Source organism: Chiloscyllium plagiosum, chromosome 51 (genome assembly GCF_004010195.1).
Source record: "Chiloscyllium plagiosum isolate BGI_BamShark_2017 chromosome 51, ASM401019v2, whole genome shotgun sequence".
NCBI lineage: Eukaryota > Metazoa > Chordata > Chondrichthyes > Orectolobiformes > Hemiscylliidae > Chiloscyllium > Chiloscyllium plagiosum.
Window position 1 is genome coordinate 2,764,410 of NC_057760.1, and position 22,148 is coordinate 2,786,557.

Consider the following 22,148-nt stretch of genomic DNA (forward strand, 5'->3'; position numbering starts at 1 on the left):
GGCCACATTTGGAGTACTATGTGCAGTTCTGGTCGCCTCATTTTAGGAAAGATGTGGAAGCTTTGGGGAGGGTGCAGAGAAGATTTACCAGGATGTTGCCTGGAATGGAGAATAGGTCATACAAGGATAGGTTGAGCGTGCTAGGCCTTTTCTCATTGGAACGGAGAAGGATGAGGGGTGACTTGATAGAGGTGTATAAGATGATCAGGGGAATAGATGGAGTAGACAGAGTGTTACAAGGGGACATAAATTTAAGGTGAAGGGTGGAAGGTATAGGGGAGATGTCAGGGGTGGGTTCTTTACCCAGAGAGTGGTGGGGGCATGGAATGCGCTGCCTGTGGGAGTGGTAGAGTCGGAATCATTGGCGAACTTTAAGTGGCAATTGGATAGGTACATGGATGGATACCTAAGCTAGGACAAATGTTCGACACAACATCGTGGGCTGAAGGGCCTGTTCTGTGCTGTATTGTTCTATGTTCTAGTAAAGGCGCAGAGTTTACAAATCATTGCCCTGGCTCAGATTAGCCAACTGCATGGAGAATGGGAATTGAGTTTGGGACTTAGTACCTCACTGGGGGAGTGCAGGGCTGAGCTCAAACATTGACAAGATCCCTAGTTAATGTTGACCGTAAATGAAAATGACGGCTATTCCACTTTGTATTGCTTCTGTACTCATTTAACATTATGCGCTTCAGAAATACTACGGCAGGAAGTCTTCCATTGGCAGAGATGTTTGCCGCTTGAGGAAAGTCTACTACAATGCTCGGCACGAAGCCTCTGCCCAGATCGATGAGATCATTGGGGAGACAGCCAGCGAGGCAGACAGCAGTGAGACGTCTATTGGTGAGAAGGAAAATGGCAATGAGAAAGATGACGATGTGATTCGTTGCATCTGTGGGCTGTACAAGGACGAGGGACTGATGATTCAGTGTGAGAAGTGCATGGTAAGTAACTTTCAGAATTGGGCAGCATCCTGGGGGAATTCAAGTTCCACATGTTTACATTTGGATTTCTGTCTGTCTGTCCAACAGTGTGGAGGTGCCGATGTTGGACTGGGGTGGACAAAGTCAGAAGTCACACGACACCAAGTTATAGTCCAATAGGTTTGTTTTACACCAGAAGCTTTCCGAGTGCCACTGACGAAAGGGGTGGTGAAGGGACAGTGCTCTTAAAGCTGGTGATTTCAAATAAACCTGTTGGACTATAACATGATGTCGTGTGACTTTGTTGTACAGGGCAGAGTTTCAGGTGACCTGGCAGAAGTCGTAAGAATTTTTTTAATGCATTTATTTAATGTCACATCTTGGGGCTGTCCCAAAGCAAAGCACAGCACATCCAGTGAATTTTGATTTCCGTTCTGCTCCAGAGCCAGGAGGTCTCTGGTGCCTGGTCCATCAGGAACACTTGATGGAGATTTGGGCAGAGACTTCAGGCACAGTCCTAATGGACAAAGCTCTTAGTTTGGTGATGTTGACTGACGGGTGATTGTTCGCCAAGATGCAGGGAAGAATGTGGAAAAGTGCATGGATGACCACTTGAGATATCCTAATATTCAAGGTTATGGAAAAGTGGGATTAATGTAGGTAGGTTGGTGCAGACTCAATGGGCTGAAAGGTCTGTTCTGTGCCGAATGACTATGGCTGAGTAAACCCTAAACCCTTGCAAGCCACTGCTCTGCTGAATAATGTAATCTGGACCAAACAAGGAGCTCTTGCCTGTTCACTGTGGGTCAACAGCATATTTTCTGCTGATTTTAATTCTCTGGGGGTCATGCATAGCTTTGGAGGTCCCTCATTCAGCTATGAAATTATGTCTTGAGTGGTGTGCGCCTCTATGGAGATGGCGGTTTGGGATTGAGAGTTAAACAAGCAGAAATTGTAGTTATTGTGAAGTAGCAAGTTAGCCTGGAGCAGTGTTTCTTTAGAGCAGTAAAACTGTGCTGTTTTCCCTGGAGTGTCAGATACTGAGGGGTCACCTTATAGAGGTTTATAAAATCATAGGGACATGGATAGGGTAAACAGACCAAGTTTTTTTCCTGGGGTGGGGGAGTCCAGAACTAGAGGGCATAGGTTTTAGGGTGAGAGGGGAAAGATTTAAAAGGGACCTAAGGGTGACTTTTTCCACAGAGGATGGTGCGTGTATGGAATGAGCTGCCAGTGGTGGTGGTGGTGGAGGCTGGTACAGTTACCCATCCAAGATGCCTTTTAAATATTGTATGTGAATAAGGAAGAGGTGAGCAGGATATGGGCCAAGTGCAGGCAAATGGGAGTAGATTAATGTAGGAAATCTGGTCGGCATGACTGGGTTGGACTGAAGGGTCTGTTTGCATGATGTACATCTCTATGACTCTATAACTAGACCAGAGCCACTTGTGTGTGTTGATGAGTTCTTGTGCTGGTTAACACCCAGCAGACCATTCTTTTCACAAAAAGACTGATGCCTGTTATTGCAAAGTGTGTAGAGAGATGTGTAGTCTGCAAACTGAGATTTAAACAAAGTTCGCAACATCCACAGTTGTGAATACCACTCAAAACTCTTGTCAGAAGGTACAGTTAAATCACTCAAGCCTTGTTATGACAACTCAGACCAACGGGAGAGGAATAAAAGCCCATTCATTTGCACTTAGTCTTCAGGCAATCGAGTCAGCAGCTGCAGTTCAGTGTGTAAATGGTGAATGGAAGCAACATGCAGAATCGGGCAATTTGCCAGTCAGCTAAGAATAGTTACAGACCTGGATTTTCACCTCCAGTTACATGGATGAAGCTTTCGTATCTGGTAAAATTCAGGCAAATTTTCCAAATGCCTTGGCAGTGTTCCTAGTGGGTAAAGGTATGGTGTCTGGATATTGACAGTGGCAGTCTAGTCCATTTTTCACCAGCTCCATGCTGTCGGTGTAAATAGTCTCTGCACCAGATATACTTGTGGGAAATTTGGGCACATTTCAGAAACTTTCATGATGAACAAAGCTAGAGTGCACGGATGCTGAAGGTGGATCGCTAGGCCACAGTGGATAAACCTGTAAAAGCACTTCCATTCCACTGCTTGGTATATGGTATTAAGTTATAAAAGTAGGGTGCAAGTTAAAGGTAGAGTTGCTGTAAAAGGAGCTGTCAGAGAGTTAGAGTTGTACAGCACAGAAGCAGTCTCTTTCGTCTGGCTCGTCTGTCAGTTCTGATCACCTAACCAGAGAATAGAATTGAATTGCCCTTGAGGTGGAATAAACTTGTCTAAGTTGAATTGCCTCCTGCTATTCCTAGGAGATACAGTAATAAACAGCAAAATTGGTTCTTGCTTCAGGAATTAGACTTGTACAGCAAGTTTAAAAAAAGTTGAACTTGCTTCCATTTGGAGATTTTTGAGTCTTTCAAATTTGAGAAAATTAATTTGAAGCGAATTGTCCAAATACGAGGAGATCAAAATTAAGAATGAGGCATCAAATTGGACTAACCTTTTAATATAGAAGCTGATACGCTTAAGCTGTAAGAAGGTCTTTGAGGTAAGAGGAATGAGTCTGTTTCTGGTGACTGTAATGATAGACAGCTACTTGCATCTTGTCCTTGTTAAATAAATGTAGTGATGTTGAATTGGGCGGGGGGGGGGGGGGGGATGTGCAGCACAGTGGGCTCAGTGGTTAGCGCTGCTGCCTCACAGCACCAGGGACCCGGGTTCAATTCCAGCCTCGGGCAACTGTCTGTGTGGAGTTTACACCTGCTCCCCGTGTCGGTGTGGGTTTCCTCCCATAGTCCAAAGATGTGCAGGTTAGGCAAATTGGCCATGCTAAATCGCCCATAATGTTAGGTGCCTTTGTCAGGGGTAAACTTAGGGGAATGGGTCTGGGTGGGTTGCTCTTCAGAGGGTCGGTGTGGACTTGCTGGGCCAAAGAGACCTGTTTCCATGCTGTAGAGAATCTTAAAAAAAAAACTGGGTGGTCTATAGGTTCCTGTGCGTTGTGCTGTATTTTGTACTTGTTTATTCTAACCTCCTCTCCTCTCTTCACCCCCCACCCCGCCCACTAGGTGTGGCAGCACTGTGACTGCATGCGTGTAACTGCAGATGTTGAGCACTACCTGTGTGAGCAGTGTGATCCTCGACCTGTGGAGAGGGTAAGTCAATCCCTTGTGAATAACAAAAGGTGTTGTGCATTCTGGTTAACAACATTGGCCACAGCAGTCAGCCCGGGCCTCTTTGTTTAGGCTTATGTGCTGTGCCTTTCAGTGCATTAACAGCACTGTTTCCTAATGGATGGTTAAACAGCTTTGGGCATTTCACTTAATTGTACGCAGTTACATTCCTGCAAATCCTGTGTTGTGAACATTTTCTGGGAAGTTTCAGCTGTGGTATCAAATGTCAGTAATGCTGCTGCTCATCAGTGGCTGCCCCGGTTGCTGGACATATTGCCACTGGAGAGTCATCCAGACCAGAGGATCCTGATGTTGCTGCCACCTTGCACTCCACTGATCTTAGTGACAGGGGGGGGCCATTGCAGCTGGAGTCCCAAACCTGAGTAGACAAATGTCACAAAACAAAAGCAACCCAGCCTTCCAGGTTATGGCAGCAAGAGTCAGCACTCCCCTGAGAGGCTGATGGTGACATTAGTCAAATCAATTGGTAGATTCATTTAAGATGCATCTGGACAGATGCATGAGTCGGTGGGGAGTAGAGGGATACAGATGCTTAGGAATTGACCGACAGGTTTAGACAGTACATTCGGATCGGCTCAGGCTTGGAGGGCCAAAGGGCCTGTTCCTGGGCTGTAAATTTTCTTTGTACTTTGTTCAAATCCTTAAACAATGCCCATTTGCTCCTTTTTTCTCCCCCGTGGCCACTGCTGGTCCATAAGTAGCCACTGTCTGTTCTGTGACTCACTATTGCTGTTTCTCTACAGGAAGTCCCCATGATCCCACAGCCACATTATGCCCAGCCTGGTTGTGTGTACTACATCTGCCTTCTGCGGGATGACCTGCTGCTCCGACACGGTAGGTGGATGCTGGGGAGAATGGCCTTACTCACGTGCCTTCATGTGAGAAGCTGATAGCATTCCTGACATACACACACACATGTATCTTCAGAAAAGTAACAAAACACAAACCCCAGTTGGCATATATTCCATTGAAATGTTGTATTAATGTTGGGCTGGATATCAGGTACTTGGGGTTAAGAAGACTGCCGTAACAGGTGTTTGCATGGAAGTAAAATCCAGCACGATAGTCATTACTTATCAGCTCAGCTACTCTAATACAGCTCTCTTTTCACTGCTACCCATTAACAATCCACCATTTGGTGCTGCACCTCTTTCTCCTTGGGCTGGCTTGTCTCCTGGTGCAATGATCAAATCAGTAGGGGAAGAAATGGAAAGCTTGCCAGTGCTTTATGTTGGTCATTGTACGGTTAGAGGGGGCTAAACTCTAACTTCACATGAAGTTTGGGGGGGGTGGGGGGGGGTGGGGGGGAAGAAGACACTGTCAGCACATTGGACCAGTATTCTGTTTGGATGTGCAGACAGTGTGTGAAACATTTACACTCAACAAATACGGTTCCAGCAACACTTTTTTAACAGCTTGCTTTCAACTCGTTGAAACATCTCAGTATAACACTGGGCATATCAGCAAAGTGACCAAAGGAAAGAGATTGGTTGTTCTGCACAGCTTAAGTATTGGTGACAATTGTTTCCCATGAGCACCAACTTTAATCTTTAACCTTAGTCAAAACATAAATGTGGAAACCTTTCTAAGTTGACGTGGAAATCACCAAGGAATTTTAAATTTTGTACCTTTGCTCCACTCTTCTGATCAACTCGGTATATGTTCTGCTGCAGGTGACTGTGTCTATCTGATGAGAGACAATCGGCGAGGGCCTGAGGGCCAGCCTGTCCGACAGTCCTACAGACTGCTCTCGCACATCAATCGTGACAAGCTCGATATCTTCCGTATTGAAAAGCTCTGGAAGAACGAAAAGTAAGGCAGCTGCAGGATCAACTACATAATGCAAACTTGTAAAATGGCTCCTGAACCGCAGTGACCTGGGCACTTCCCCAGTGTTACACAGTGACAGACCTGTCCCCCACCAGCACTGTACCCCAGTGTTACACAGTGACAGACCTGTCCCCATCCAGTACTGTACCCCAGTGTTATACAGTGACAGACCTGTCCCCACCAGTACTGTACCCCAGTGTTATACAGTGACAGACCTGTCCCCACTCAGTACTGTACCCCAGTGTTATACAGGGACAGACCTGTCCCCCACCAGTACTGTAACCCTGTGTTACACAGTGACAGACCTGTCCCCACCAGTACTGTACCCCAGTGTTATACAGGGACAGACCTGTCCCCCACCAGTACTGTACCCCAATGTTATGCAGGGACAGACCTGGCCCCACCAGTACTGTATCGCAGTGTTGTACAGTGGCGACCTGTCTCCACCAGTACTGTACCCCAGTGTTACACAGTGACAGACCTGTCCCCACCAGTACTGTACCCCAGTGTTATACAGGGACAGACCTGGCCCCACCAGTACTGTATCGCAGTGTTGTACAGTGGCGACCTGTCTCCACCAGTACTGTACCCCAGTGTTACACAGTGACAGACCTGTCCCCACCAGTACTGTACCCCAATGTTATACAGTGACAGACCTGGCCCCACCAGTACTGTATCGCAGTGTTGTACAGTGGCGACCTGTCCCCACCAGTACTGTACCCCAGTGTTACACAGTGACAGACCTGTCCCCACCAGTACTGTATCGCAGTGTTGTACAGTGGCGACCTGTCTCCACCAGTACTCTACTCCTGATGAAGGGCATTTGCCTGAAACGTCGATTTTCCTGGTCCTCTGATGCTGCCTGACCTGCTGTGGCTTTCCCACACCACGCTCTCGATTCTAATCTCTAGCATCTGCAGTCCTCACTTGCACCCACCAGTTCTGTTCCCCAGCATTATACAGTGATAGGCTTGTGTACACTGGTACCACATTTGAAAATATTCTGTCCAGACACAGCCTAAGTTTGGAAGAGCGTGTCCTCAAATTGTACAGCTAAGCTTATTTCCCCAGTTGAAGTCTGAAACTAACGTGCGTTTGCCATCACCTTTTACTGGTGCGGTATTTTGCTGCCTATATGTTATTTTGAAATTCCATTTTGCTTGATGTCATGATAATCTCTATTGTTCTGACAGAGGGGAGCGATTTGCCTTTGGTCATCATTATTTCCGACCCCATGAGACCCATCACTCCCCTTCAAGACGGTTTTACCATAACGAGCTATTCAGGGTGCCTCTGTACGAGATTATCCCTCTGGAGGCAGTGGTTGGAACCTGCTGTGTGTTGGACCTCTACACCTACTGTAAGGGTGAGTGAAATTTTAGTCTCTAAGCCTTTTCACCCCTGTCCCTGTCCCTGTCCTGCTAGTTTCCCACCACTGTTGATGTCACCTTTTGTGCTAGCTGTTGAACACTGAATGGTTCAAGATGGTGTGAACCTCCCCCAGTCAGTGCCCTTCGTGATTTCTTCTGTTACCTCCCTGACCCAGGGGTTCTCCACACCTGAGCATGGAACCCAGGCTTAAATTCACTTGGAGTGCACACCAAAGGTTAGCACCACAGCTCCCTGGATCATGATCAAAAGTTGGAATCCAAGCTGTTTATAATACCCCTAACTCTGCACATCCTGGGGGTAAGCTCTGCCCCTTTACGTAGAGTTGGGCAACATTTATGAACGTAGACTTTATCGTGCATGTCTGCATTGTTGTTTAGCATCTACACATACCACCTCCCATTCCTCTTCATGTCACTCCACCAGCATATCCCTTTATTCCTTTCTGTTTGCTGTGTGTCCAGCATTCCCCTTCGGTGCATCTCTGCAATTCAACTTAATAGTAGTGTGGTCAGGAGTTCCACATTCTCAGCACACCCTGGGTGAAGTGGTTTCTCCTGAACTCCCAATTTATTAGTTCGTCTTTTTTTTTAACCTTTTGTCGCCTTTTAAAGGAATTTCTGAAAGTCACCACTGAATGTGAGTAGAAGTTTACCCTGTCATGAGAAGGTGTGAAAGCCAGCCGTGCCCTGCCCTAAGCTTTGTTAGAGGGTTAGCTGTGGTGAAGTTTTGTGCTGGAGCTTGTAACTGCACTGTTAATGCACTCTCACCTTTCCCTTTTGATGGTTTAGGGAGGCCAAAGGGTGTGAAAGACCAGGATGTTTACATCTGTGACTATCGCCTGGATAAATCTGCACATCTCTTCTATAAGATCCACCGGAACCGCTATCCTGTCTGCACAAAATCCTACGCATTCGATCACTTTCCGAAGAAACTGACACCCAAAAGAGATTTCTCTGTAAGTGTTAATGGTGGGATTGTTGCTGGCCGGGGGTGGGGGGGATGGATCAGAAGGGATTCAGGGGTAGGTGTCGGGTGAGCTCCTGGTGAGGGAGAGCAAGTGAAGGAAATGAATGCTTCAGTTTGTAGTTGGTTTGTTAACCTGTTGTGTACACTGCTGCTGCTACACGGTTAGGTTATACCCTCTGTCTGCCCCTTTTTCCATATGAGCCCCTCCTGCACCCTCTGCCAAATTGGAGAGCTGACCAGTCGTTTTGCCATTTGCAGAAAGAAGCACTGTTGGGAAATTAAGGTGCGGGGCCCCTAGCTTCACTTCAGGCAATTGCTCAAGGCCCTGGCAGCAGAGAGGCCAGGGTGATGACATGCATGGCAGAGGAAAGTGAGCCCTGAGAGGCTGGGCGGTGGGATGGATGAAGCCTGATGGAAAGGAGTGTTGTTGTGCCTAGTCATAATTTTTAAACCAAAATCTGCTTTTTGTTTTCTTCTTCTTCTGCTGTTTACTTTCCATTAGCCTCACTATGTACCAGAAAATTACAAGAGGAATGGAGGCCGGTGAGTAACATTTACTGTCCGACTGCTCTGTTTGTACTTTCAGTTCTGTTACCTGCGGCAGGTTTGTCTCTTAACTTTACAGTTCTTGCTCGCAGAAACCTGTAGTCGCCCACGGCCTCTGTGGGTTACAGCAGCTCACCTGCTCTCATGTCAGTTGGAGCCGGTGTGGTGAGACTTGCTGACCCTGTTACCCTTAATCCTGTGCTATGTTATAGGATTCATAGAACCCCTACAGTGTGGGGACAGGCACTTCGGCCCAGCAAGTCCACTCTGACCCTCTAAAGACTAACCCACCCAAACCCATTCCCTACCCTATTATCCTATATTTGCACCTAACCTATACATCCCTGAACACAATGGGACAATTTAGCATGGCCAGTTCACCTAACCTGCACATCTTTGGATTGTGGGAGGAAATTGGAGCACCCGGAGGAAGCCCATGCAGGCACTGGGAGAATGTGCAAACTCCACACAGCTAGTCGCCCAAGGGTGGGATCGAACCCGGGTCCCTGATGCTGTGAGGCAGCAATGCTAACCACTGAGCCACCGTTAGCAAATCTCTTCCAAAATCCTGACTCCATAAAGATGGGATCGGATAGTTCCTACTGCTGGCTCCTGCTGCAAGTTGTGGGCTTTGAATTACAACAGGTTTGCAGTGAATTCTGATGCCTGCCTTGATTGCTAACACAGTGAGAGAGACCAGTGGATATACCTACCTGACAGCATCTCAATCCCAATGAGACTCGGTGCCTTTGGGAGCAGAGAGGGGCATTGAGTCAATAATACATGTTAAAATCTCATTACCAATCTCTCTCTGTGATCAGTAAGTAGAAGGTTCATAGATTTCATTTGGTCTCGAGTGCAAGTTGAAAGCGTGCGCTGCACCGTGCTTGGCAGACAAATCGTATTGAGTTGAAGTTTGTTTTCTTATTTTCCTAGCCCTCCCCAGCAGTCTTTGGATTGCTGTGGTCAGCTTGCAAAGGGAGTGACTCAGAAATAAATGGTTCCTTTACAATTCCTGCCTCCTTCCCAACTCCCTCCGTCATAGACAGCAGAAATCTTGCTTCTGTTACGTGACCTCCCACTTTTGACTTGTCAGAGAACTGATGAAACTCCAACCCAACTGAAGGCAGTCAAGTTTAGTGTCACCGGCCCCAGTCCCAACTCACTGTTCCACAGATGAGACACTGGGTGGGTGGGGGCTGGGGCTGTTTGTTGTCACATCTGGACCAATCTCGGGAGTGTGTAAGAAGCTTCCACTGTGAATTACCCCAGTCTTTTCTCTTTCTCTATCTCACTCCGATGTAGGAAGACTGTTGGATAAGGGCCAGATAATACTTAGTTGAGGTGTCTCCTGCCGCTGTAGCACCTGTAAATGCTCACGCCTAGTTCCATATGCACTGAAGCCATCCGTGTCTAAACTGTATGCCCTAACAAGCAGGGCAGTAAGAGATGACACATGGTTAGTTGTTAAGCAATTGATTGAAGGTGAAGAGTACCTGTGAAGGTATCAGTTATGGGAAGGGACACATCTCTCTCATTGGGTCTATGGATTGAATGTTGATAATCACTGTCTCACTGCCCAGGGCTCTGGTTTACTCTGAGGCTGATGGATCACAGGTCTGATGTTCTAGTAAAACAGGGAGCAAGAGGATTGGTCTTGGAGAATTCTTTTTAACCTTTCAGTTGGATTGTCGTTGATTATTATCTGAATAATTTAGAAAGGGACACAGAATGGAGGAGGAAAAGACCGGAAGTAGTAAAGGTTGGGCTGGCATGGTCACTGGGACTAATAGTTAATGGTGGCTGCTGATTAGCTCAACTTAACCAGGAGGAATTAAGGGGCTCCAGTCTTGCTGATGCATGGACGAGGAATGGGACCTCAGTTTTTTACTATCTGTTACAGACTAGTGTATACAGCTTTGAATTGTTTAAATAAGACCCACCTAAGCCTCTGCTAAGATGTGCCTGGTTAAACAGCCTGCACTAGTTGTCTAAGCTCAGATATAAGGAGTACCAGATGGTGACTGGTGACCAGCAGTCTTAAATAGAGATGGGGTCTGGGATAAGGACTGAGTGATTGCACAAAGGGATGAATAATGCGTGATTGAGGGAGACACGATAAAAGAGTGGTGTTTGGTGAACTTGTCCCTTTTGGCTCCCTACTCCTGCTCCAGGGAACCAGGAAAATGATGATCAACCCCTGTCCTTTGACTGACCTGGTGGGTGAGTTGACTTGGAACAAGGAGGTTCTTGAGGGAGGGGTGACCCTCTTTCAAAAAATAGCTGTAACTTCTTAATGCATGTTTCAAAAGTAGATATTGTGATTGGGCAGGGGTTCACTGAGGGGGGGGGAGTGGATTTATTCAGTTTTAGAACTGGAGCTAGCTGTCTTAAGTTTTCTTCCCCTTGTTAATTCATTTTAAAACACCTCACTCCAATTGTTTATTCCGAATACTGTTAATTCTCTACACCGTAAATCTTCGACTATCATACCCACTTTGCTTCCTCTCCTCAAAACCTTGATGAGGAAGGGTGCACATTCTAAATGGGTACTAAAATATCTTCACAACATTTCATAAAGTTCACAGGGGACTTGGGGAGAATGTATGTTCTATATCCAGGGTATGTTCCATTCAAAGATTTACGGTTGCTTAAAAAGTTACTGTTTAGTCTTAAGTTCTCTTTTAAAATTCCTCACGAGCTGGAGGAGATAGAGCTACAATTCTCCATAGTGCTGCCTGGCAATGATGTCAGCATATCACCATGCTGCCAAGGCCGACTGTCGGAGACTTGTAGCTTTTGTTTCCTGCAGTGGCAGGAATGCTTTCCGCAGTGCAGCATTCTAATCAAGGAGTGCAGGGACGGCACTAAGGGATGAGCGATGCGCGATCCAAACACTAATGAAACCATCAGGGCTGTACAGTGTGGGATGGGTGACTGTTGAGAGTTTGCAGAAAGCCCGTTACCCATTTAGTGGGAAGGGCAGTAAGCTTGAATCTACGCTTTGGTTCTGATTTCTTTTCAGCTTGACATGCACTCATTGGGCAGGTTCCACCAGTTCTCAGCCAAACCGTTAGTTAGTGGACTCTGGAGCAGTGGGGCTTGCTGTGTTTTCTCAGGTTTGGGTGGGTGGTGGGATCTGACACTGCCACAGGAGGACCGCACCTTGTACTGAGCCGTCGGCGGAACAGTTGGAGCATGGTCACGGAGCAGTGCAGAACCAGGATCCTGTGCCAGGAATTGGTGCGAGATGCCAGAAGGCAGGAGTCTGACCAGCAGGCAGTGGGCAAGTCCCAGAATCTATCCCACAACGGCTCAGTTTGGAACGCAGTTCGCTCATCACCTACTGTTGCTGTTGGAGAGCAGTACACCGCTCTCTGATGTCAGAAACACCACGGTTTCCACTGATTCTGGGTGACTTTTATTTCCCTTCATCTTAGACTTTGCTGCACTCCCACCTACCAAACAGCCTTAACAAAGATGTGAGTAAAGACATTAGTGAATAAATAAGTGAATGAGTGATTGATTTCATTTCACAATATTGTCATAATATCTGTGCATGTGTGTCTGTTTAAAATGGAACTTGGCGTTCTTGCAAACTTATCCACAGTTATGTGATTGTCTTTTGCAGTGAATTGGTTATAGTACATTCCTCTTCTAGGTTCATACAAACATGCTGGATACAACAATGAAGGCCAAATGGCCTCTGATACTTGGAAATTGGACCAAGGAATTATCTATTATAAATGGGGGGGGTGGGATGCAACTTGGAACAACCCATCTGTTGTTCCCATCAAGAGCTATGTACTGTCAGTCTGTGGTTCCCCACCTCCAGTCTCTCAAAATCAGTGTACCATTCCAGAGTCACAGAGCAAGATCTCCAGAAATACAAGAGCATTTCCAGGGAGTTGATGTTGAATTTTTTTTTAAACAATTTGGATGCTGCACACTAGGGACCTTGATTAAAGTTGGTGTACAGTAGAAGTGATTCTGCTGCCTATGCCTTTGGGTATTGAATAAATGCTTGAAAGGGAATGCGTTTTCAGGACAGGATACAAGGACTAACTGTAAAGCTCTTTCAAATCAGCTAGCCCAGGCATGTTTGGCTGAATGGCCGCCTCTTGTTCTTGTATCATTCCGTTTTATAACTGGCATTATTTCCTTCAACAATCAAACTTTGAAATGGTTTGGGAATAGTTTAATTCTGTTTAACCAGAAATTCTGAAAAGACTAGTACTATCCAAGTATTAAAACACTAAACTTGGAAACTTTGCACACGTGTGAGATTATTTTTCTTGTGTTGAACGAGTCACTGAGCACTAACTAAAATAAGGTGCAGGATCTGAAAGTGTTTCAGGAGCAGACTCTGCATGTGCCATGTCTGAAGTAGCAGTGACCATAATCCTGAAGTCACAGACCTGCAGCCACATCTCAAGTGTTTCCTTTTTTTCTCCACCCTGTTCCTATCTGGGCGGGACACAAACAACAGATCCTCGTGGAAAACGGAGAGAACAAAAGTGCACTGCAAGGAGGTAGTTCAGGAGGAAGACCTTCCACCCCCCATCATTGAGGACATGTCAACCGCCCAAGAGCAACCAGCTGCTGAGATGCCCCACCTGGAGGAGCAGGAGAGCGAGAGCAGCAGTAACCCTCCGAAAGTGGATTGTAACCCAGAGGAGAAGCAGAGATTGCAGAGAGACAACCTCAACAAAATCCTCCTGAACCTGTTGGCCAAGATCCCAGGAAAAAACGGTGAGGCTTGGCTATTGGCTAAACAGTTTCACCAGGAGCAGGGTGATTATGCAGCTTACAGCTGTGTAGATAAGAAAGGGATGGGTGGGTGTTATAGTTTGGGTGATGCAATCATTATGCCCTGCACTGAAGAGGAAATGTCTCCCACCAGCCCAGCTAGGTTAAAATGTCTCATGCTGTCAGATATAGGCATATTGGTAAAGTGCATTCTCTTGGCTAAAAAGCGTTAGTGTATTGCAGGTTCCTGGCATCACACACTGAAGGGTGTGAGGCCATGATCAATCAGCAATAAATATTGACTCGCCAGCAATGCCCATATCCCTAGAATAAATTAAAAAAACCGAGTGCTGGTCAGTCTCAGCAGGTTGGGCTGTATCTGTGGAGAGAGAAATAGCATTAATGTTCCAAGTCCAATATGACTTTGGTTTGGCACTGAGTTTGTTTTGGACTGCACATTGGTGCAGAATAGAGTTGAACTGAGATTGTGAATGAGCTCTGCTTCTCTACCACAGATGATGCCAGACTTGCTGTGTTTCTCCAGCACTTTGTCTTTATTTCAGATCTCCAGCATCCATAGGACTTTGTTTTTGTGGATAAATAAACACAGTGTTTAATCCTGTAAATACATGCCTGGTCTGGTTCACTTTCTAGTCCGTGATAATCCCCAGTGGATCCAAGACAGAAATAGCTGGAAAACCTCAGTGGGTCTGGCAGCATTGTGGAGCTGGAGAACCAGAGTCCATGTTTCAAGTCTGGTGACCCTTCTTCAGAATCATTCATAGTGGGTATTTGGCAACAATAATGCTATTGAATGTCAGGGAACTTGGAATCTGTCTTATTGGTGATGGTCATTGCCTACTATTTGTGTTGTGCGACTGTTGCATGTCACCTGACAGCCCAAGCCCATCTTGTCCAAGTGTAGCAAGACCTGGACATGGATTGCTTCAGTATCTGAGGAGTTGTGAATGGGGCTGAACATTGTGTGACCATCCCCACTTCCCCAGCATTGATGAAGTAGCTTAAGATGGTTAGGCCTAGGGCACACCCTGAGGAACTGTTGCAGAGTGTCCAGCTAGTGGAGAGTTCTTCTACTCTCTGGCCCCAGTTAGGAATGATTCCAGTTTTGCAAATGCCACAAATGCTGCCTTGCCACTCCCACCTGTGGAGTTCAGCTCTTTGGTCGGGTTTGAGGATAGTAACTAAGTGGCTCTGGCTCTGGTAGAACTGAACTAGTTGTATAGGTTATTGCTGGACAAGGTCCGTTGATAGCACTGTTTTTTGAGACCTTCCCCTGCTTTGATGGACACTTAATGGCTGGATTGGATTTCTCCTACTTTTTGTACACAGGGCAAACTTGGACATTTTTCTACATTTCAGTCAAAATGCTGGTACCTACTTCTCCCTGAAATCTTGACGAGGACCACACCTCATTCTGCAGCACAAGTCGTCAGTCCTATTGGACATGCTGTCACTACTCAGTCTTTGCAATATCCAGTGTCTACAGCTATCACTCAATGTCAACTAGAGGGCATGGGTTTAGGGTGAGAGGGGAAAGATATAAAAGAGACCTAAGGGGCAACTTTTTCATGCAGAGGGTGATACATGTATGGAATGAGCTGCCAGAGGAAGTGGTGGAGGCTGGTACAATTGCAGCATTTAAAAGACATCTCGATGGTTTTATGAATAGGAAGGGTTTGGAGAGATATGGGCTGGGTGCTGGCAGGTGGGACTAGGTTAGGTTGGGATATCTGGTCAGCGTGGATGAGTTGAACCGAAGGGTCTGTTTCCGTCCTGTCCATCTCTATGACTCTGTGAATGTCATGTGGAGTGAATTGAATAAGCTGAAATCTGGCTTCTGGGATGCTGGGGACCTCGGGACGAATTACAGATGGATTATCCACTTGGCACAGCTATTTGAAGGTGGTTGCAACTCCTTCAGCCTTGTGTTCCGATACTGATGCATTGAGCTCCCTTATCATTAAGAATGGGGATATTTTGTGGCCCCTTCTCCTCATGTTGTTTCATTGTCCACTACCACTCATGGCTGGACATGAAGACCAGCATTCCTGAATTATTCTAAAGTAATCCTGTTATCTTGAATAAGTAGTTTGTTAGCCTTTTCACAGACAAACGGTACTGAGTAACTAAACTGGTCTTTTGGTTTGTCTGCTTTCCAGCTATCGACGTAACCTACTTGTTGGAAGAAGGATCGGGGAGACGGCTACGTAGGCGCACACTAATGTTAACTGAGAGCAGCTTCAGGAAGTGATGCACAACCATGGAAGGGAGCGTTTCCTGTATTGGAAATCATGGCTTCTGCCCTGTCCTATTGCGTCCTGACAGCAAGAGAATTGAGGGATGGGGCCCCTCCCCACCACCCTACACAACCCCTCTGCTCCTCAACCCCCACCCCCCACACCCCCCGGAGCTCTCTGATTAAACTATTAAATAGGACAGGAGGATGAAGAAGAAACTGACAAATTGAAACGAGTTAGCACTTGGATGCAGTGAGCCGGCCAGCACTCCCGCTGTTGATCTGCAGAGTGCTCTTGCTGTGTGCGCGCACATGCACGCGCGTGTGTATGGTGTTCCTCTCATTAACATCGGGGGGGAGCGGGGCTCAGTCAACTCTATGCTCCCATGGCCTGAGGCAGCCGAGAAACTTTATTTTGGGGGAGGTGGGGCACTATTGTGTTGCCAAACCACCATCCATGAAGTGGGTGGAGGTGGTGTCTGATCGAAATGTTAATAATACACAAGCATCAAGAGATCTCTTTTCTTTTTTAAAAAAAAAGGACTGAACTCCATTTCTGTTCCTGTTCTTTGATTGTATGTGTGAATTCACCAGTGTGATTGTCATACAGTTTGTCCGGAGTGTGTATATATGTATATGGAGAAAGAGAAGACAGCTGAGAAACAAGGTAGTGGGATAGGGACGTTTACAATCCAAGCCCAGTGTTTGCACTCTCTCTGAGCAATTAAAGGCAACCAGTGTGCTGGCCCAGTAACCTACTATGGTACGTGCTTGGATCAGGTCCTGTCCACCTTACCTTCAGCAAAACAAAAAGCAATTAATAAGCAGAGGGCATAAAAATAGGCGAAAAAAATGAAATTAAAAAGAGACACGAGTGGATTGGAAGATTGATTGATTGATTGATTGATTAATAGCACTTAAAGTGTCTTTGTAGTTGGGTCAGGGAGAGGAGGGGTCTTGCTCTGGGTGGAATGGGATCTTTGGTTTTGACTTTTTCTAAGTTCATTGAGGACATTCAGAGATACCATTGTTGTTGTCCTAAGCTGTGTGTCTGGTGTGCTCCGTAAAGCAAATAAATTAAGGTGTGCTTTCTCAAAAACCGTAACCCCATCCCCCCGGAGGTTTGCACACAAGGGTCTCCTGCTGGGACTGATGGCGACATTGCGCACCACGCAAATTACACCTAGCTTAATGGCGACTATGCTTGAGGACAAGTCGAAGAGCTTGTTCTAAGTTGTGCTTCCTGTACTCTTGGTAAAAGAGAAGGTTATGAAAGAACCGAGCACCAAAGAGTTAATTTTGTTATCAAAACAAGTGATCTGTGGATGAAGTTTCTCATTCCCATTAAGCTCTGAGAGATTAACATCTCTCCTGAGCAATTTTCTCCCAACTAAGACCCCACTATTACAAAGAGTCTGGGGGTCCTGGAATATGTGATTCGGGGCTAATTCTTTCTCTAGAATCTGTTAAGACTTTTGAACAAGCCACTCATTTGGCCCATCAACCCTAATCCTTTTGTAAATCCATTTGCGACTCCGCCTCCAGGCAGTTCTTTCGCTGGCCCATTTCCTGTCCCAAACCTATCTTTAATGAGCCAAGCTTTGAGTGGTTTGTTTGAAGCTGTTCCTGCCACCTTTAACATCAGATGTGAATGGGTCCCAAACTTTGATGTGAAACCGGGACTGATGATCCCACGTCTAATTAGGCGTACGGTTCCTTTCAAACAAAAACACATGGCCAAACAATAACATTGTCATAACTTGAACCATACAAGCTGCTGCTGTTTCCTCAAGTTCCTGTCCCCCTTACTTTGTTATTACTTATTTCCAACCTGGGGTGAGCTGGGGTTTGCATGCTGTGTACCCATAGTGCAGTGCAGCAGGGCAGGAAGTCACCTTGCCCATTGAATCGGCTCAGGCTCTTTCTCAGGGGGAGGAAGATCACTTTGGTTTATTCCACTTGCCCTTGTTCTTATTTCATTTGTTTCTCTCGTTTGAAATACTTATCTATTTCCCTTTGCATTTGTATCTCCCACCTGATCAGGCAGCGCGTTCCAAAGCTAAATGAACCATTGTGTCATGTCATGTCTGATTCATTCTCTTCCCCCCCCCCCCCACCTTTGATTTTCAGGGAGAGCCACAGTACAAGTCCAGAATTATTGTCTGCTCTGTGACCGGCTCTGATCTCGCTGTACATTAGGAGAAAGTATACCGGTTTTCCCCTCCCTCTCCCAACTCCGTCATCTGTTTGATTTTTTTGTTGTCATGCAGTTAGCAATTCACAGCCGTTACCCCCTAGAATTGGATCACATGGATTTGCAACGAGTAAATCTGACCACATTATTAAAATGATACATGACTTGTGACTTCTATTTCCTGATGACATTCATTAGGTTGAGTCTGACTGTACCTGAACTCTTGCCTATAGCATCTTGGCCAGAAACATAAGGCAGAATCCCTGTCTCTTTTGCTTCATTCAACATTTCCTCCCTCCCAAAATTTATAAACTCCCCTGGCCCCGCTGAGTGTTGTCATCTATTTCCAGTACCTGCCCTGCTGAGTGGCAGCTCGCCAAAGAGACACCAAACCTCTGCCCCAAAATTACTGAACACAGCAGAGGGCGTGGTGGGGAGGAAGTCTCTTACAGGAAGAGCAGTGGGTCGCTTACTCTCCTTGAAAGCTCTGCAAGCAGAGGTATCAGGGCCATGTGGGGAAAGGGACTGAGTGTTGATTGCCAGGTCAACCACTCGTGTTGGGGGCCATGTCAAAATACATTTGAACTGAGGTTTTGGTGTGTGAACGGATTGGGAAGCCACAGTTACCGAGGGTCTTCACTTGTGTACAGTATTAACCAGCTACATGTGCAACACCAGTAACACCAAAGTCATGGCCAAGTGGAGCCAGTGTGAAATCTTCTCTTTTCTTAAAATAAAACCAACATAAGTAGGCAGGAGAATACAAAAGGAAAGCCACTACAGAAATGAAAAGCAGTATTCAAAATGAAAAAGTATTTGTTGTGAAGTAGAAAACATTCGCGTAGAAGTAATAATCAAGACACTACGTCTGTGTTCTGTTTGAACTGTACAGTGTAGTACCTTCCCGCCCATTTTAACTAAAAAAAAACGAAAAAGGAAAAAAAAAGCTTTGCTTTGTCCGTATGTAAGCTTATGCAGTCCCACTCCCAACATCCTTTTAAATAAGTAAAAAACAGAAATTATGATGTGCCAATGTGTACATATCAGTTGTGTGGTTGTCAGCAATACTGTCATCACATGTTCCTTTACATGGACCAATTCTGTCCTAATGTACAAACGCATTGCGTCAATCTCAGTGGAACATGTTCCATCCCATTCCCCTTTTGTGTCTCAAAAGAAGAAAACCCTTTGAGATCGTATTTTATTAAAAAAAAATCGAAAAAAGAGAAAGATTGTTTTGACTATTTTCTTACTGCAAAGCAACACTGTACAGTAGCAGACGATTGAGTATGAGATACTCGATTCATCATTGATAGGAGTTTTGACAGGTCTGTAATATTTTCATTTGTCTCCTATAGACATTTCACTCTTGGTAATAGTGTCAAACACTAAGAAAAATACAAAAAAAATTTATATATGTAGAAGGCACACTATGTCTGTCATTTTCTCTTTCTTTGCCGAAAGATTAAATCATGTTTTAGACAATCAGTGGTTAGGTAATGCCATTTTATTTTTTTTCTTCCTCTTTCCTTCCCTTCCCCTACCCTACCCTCCCCTCCTTATTGGCATAGAAAGTGATGACAGGTTTTTTTTTAAATGTTTTTTTTGGGTTACTTTTTAAAAAAAAATTACAAAAACAAAGTCACGGAATCGCTGTTTAAAAGCACTACATTATTGCAAATAGATATAACTATAGTCTGCATGGGTGTAGGCAGTGTGATTGTTTGCTGGAAAAATGCTGCTAATATATTTACTTTTTACAGAAGCATATCTAATAGATAATTGTTTTGACTTTAATCTTTGTAAATTATGTATTACGAATTTTAACGTTGGATGTAATTGCATAAAGACGCGTGTATCTCAACTTGAGAAAGTCTAGTATTAAATGGAGAAACTGTTTTTTTTTCTTAATTGTCGTTTGTGACCTTTCTTTGCGTTGGACCTCAACATGCTTCCCCTTGTCTGCTCCTCAGGCAGGCTATCTCTGGTGACCCTCTGGGGGTGGCAGGGTGGCACAGTGGTGAGCTTTGCTACCTCAGAGCACCACGCTCCCAGGTTTGATTCCAGCCTTGGGTGACTGTGTGGAGTTTGTACATTCTCCCCGTGCCTGCGTGGGTTTCCTCCGGGTGCTCCGGTTTCCTCCTGCAATCCAAAGATGTGCGAGTCACGTGAATTGCCCGTAGTGTTAGGTGCATTAGTCAGAGGGGAAATGGGTCTGGGTGGGTTACTCTTCGGAGGGTCGGTATGGACTGGGTGGGCTGAAGGGCCACTGTAGGTAATCTGATCTAAATCTTGCAAGTCTCTCTCTACCAAGTTTGGATTGACTGTGAGGACCATGAACAATACAGGTATTGTCCCCAAGTTTGATGTAGCAAAATGCCAGTTACTATATGATTAGATTAGATTACTTACAGTGTGGAAACAGGCCCTTCGGCCCAACAAGTCCACACCGACCTTCCGAAAAGCAACCCACCCAGACCCATTCCCCTACACCTAACACTAGGGGCAATTTAGCATGGCCAATTCACCTAACCTGCACATCTTTTGGACTGTGGGAGGAGACCGGAGCACCCGGAGGAAACCCACGCAGACACGGGGAGAATGTGCAAACTCCACACAGACAGTCGCCCAAGGTGGGAATTGAACCTGGGTCTCTGGCGCTGTGAGGCAGCAGTGCTAACCACTGTGCCACCATGCCACCCACAACATATATATTCACCTCCTTCAGGCAAGGTTCCCACTCCTGATCACTATCTGTTGAGAAGCTATCAGGAGGTGTGGTTTAGCGGTTCAGAGTTCTCCTATGCTTTATTCCTGGCTTTGACTCCAAGGTAAAGAATAGCCATCTGTGTGTAGGCATGGGGATTGCATGCCTGCAGTACTGTCTTCAGATGGATGGGGAAGGATCTCTTTTAGAAGGATCTTGTAACTGCATGACTGGCAGTCCACATTTGTGATCAACTGATCTGTTCCACTGTCGATGATCGCTTGGCTGCAATGCACTCAGTACTGAGTCCCTTTGAACTATCGAACACTTCAAAGGCTTGCTGATATGGAAGGGCCTTATCTTTTGAGTGAAGCTTCATGTCATAAGGGAATAATTCCAGTAGAGAAGCCCGGACACTGGTTGCTCTTGCACTTCTGCACAATGGCACCTATAACGTACCAACAGGAATGAATGTTCACAATTACTTTCTGTGGAGCAAGTATCCAGAGAAACAATGCAATTGCGCCTTTGTGGTTGGGTTCAGAAACTTCTCAACGCAAACAAGATGGATATTCTGCTGTAGTCTCCAGGCATTTCCTGTTGGTTGAAAGGTGCTTTTGGAAAATCTTAAGAGTGTAACGTGCTGCAATGAGTGCATTTGTATTCTCTTGATGCGAGAGTGCTGGCGTCAAGGCTGCTACTCCGTACCCAATCTGCTTTTTGATGCCGAGGAATCCTCTCCTGAGGTTAAGGAAAGAGTTTAAGAGTCAAGGACCGTTGGTGAAAGCCTTCCCCTGCACCGGAGTCCAGCTTCAGCAAGTATCCTGAGAAACAAAACAATCCCGCCTTAGTGATTAGGTTCAGAGTCGCAACGCAGACAAGTTTGGATATTGCTGCTACGGTGTCCAGGCATTCCATGTCATCAGCATTTTTCGTTCCTGGCCTAACTCGTTCAAACATGGGTAACTAGCAGGCTCTGCTTGGACATAAGGAACTGGAGTGACCCCTTGAGCTGTGTGAAGGGGAATGGTTCTGCTGTGAATCATCCTTCCTGGATATCCACAAGCGTATAGACCAGTAACTGCACAGTGCCATTAAATTAGATTTGAGAAGACAAGAGGGTTCACTCACCTTGGAGCATGTCAGCATGATCTCTGTGAAAAAGGCAAAACCTAGCTGCTGCCTGGATCTTGTGTTTACCAGTGGAACTATCTGCAGCCCCAGTAGACCAACACAAACTGCTGGCCTGCATTCACTAGCCTACCCTTCTCACTCCTGGTTTGATTTGGTGACAACTGGGATCGGTTATCCCGAAGGAGCCGATAGCCTTCCCTGTCGAGATATCAGTTAATGATTGCTGGCTTT

At 45.8% G+C, this 22,148-nt stretch overlaps 1 protein-coding gene across 6 annotated transcripts in view; it reads left to right on the top strand.

The window, feature by feature from the left end:
• ash1l (ash1 (absent, small, or homeotic)-like (Drosophila)) overlaps positions 1–19,975 on the top strand; it is a 217,194-nt gene extending 197,219 nt beyond the window's left edge. For 3 of the 6 annotated variants that reach the window (XM_043684014.1, XM_043684015.1, XM_043684013.1), the window contains 10 exons: positions 696–944; positions 4,017–4,103; positions 4,886–4,976; positions 5,816–5,954; positions 7,166–7,338; positions 8,153–8,319; positions 8,833–8,873; positions 12,317–12,358; positions 13,366–13,628; positions 15,806–19,975. In XM_043684014.1, coding sequence (XP_043539949.1) covers positions 696–944; positions 4,017–4,103; positions 4,886–4,976; positions 5,816–5,954; positions 7,166–7,338; positions 8,153–8,319; positions 8,833–8,873; positions 12,317–12,358; positions 13,366–13,628; positions 15,806–15,897 — 1,344 coding nt within the window. In that variant the 3' untranslated portion in view covers positions 15,898–19,975. Of the gene's footprint in view, positions 1–695; positions 945–4,016; positions 4,104–4,885; positions 4,977–5,815; positions 5,955–7,165; positions 7,339–8,152; positions 8,320–8,832; positions 8,874–12,316; positions 12,359–13,365; positions 13,629–15,805 lie in introns of those variants that run through there. The other 3 variants (XM_043684016.1, XM_043684017.1, XM_043684018.1) reach the window with 3 other exon arrangements.
• Positions 19,976–22,148: the final 2,173 nt, after the last annotated feature.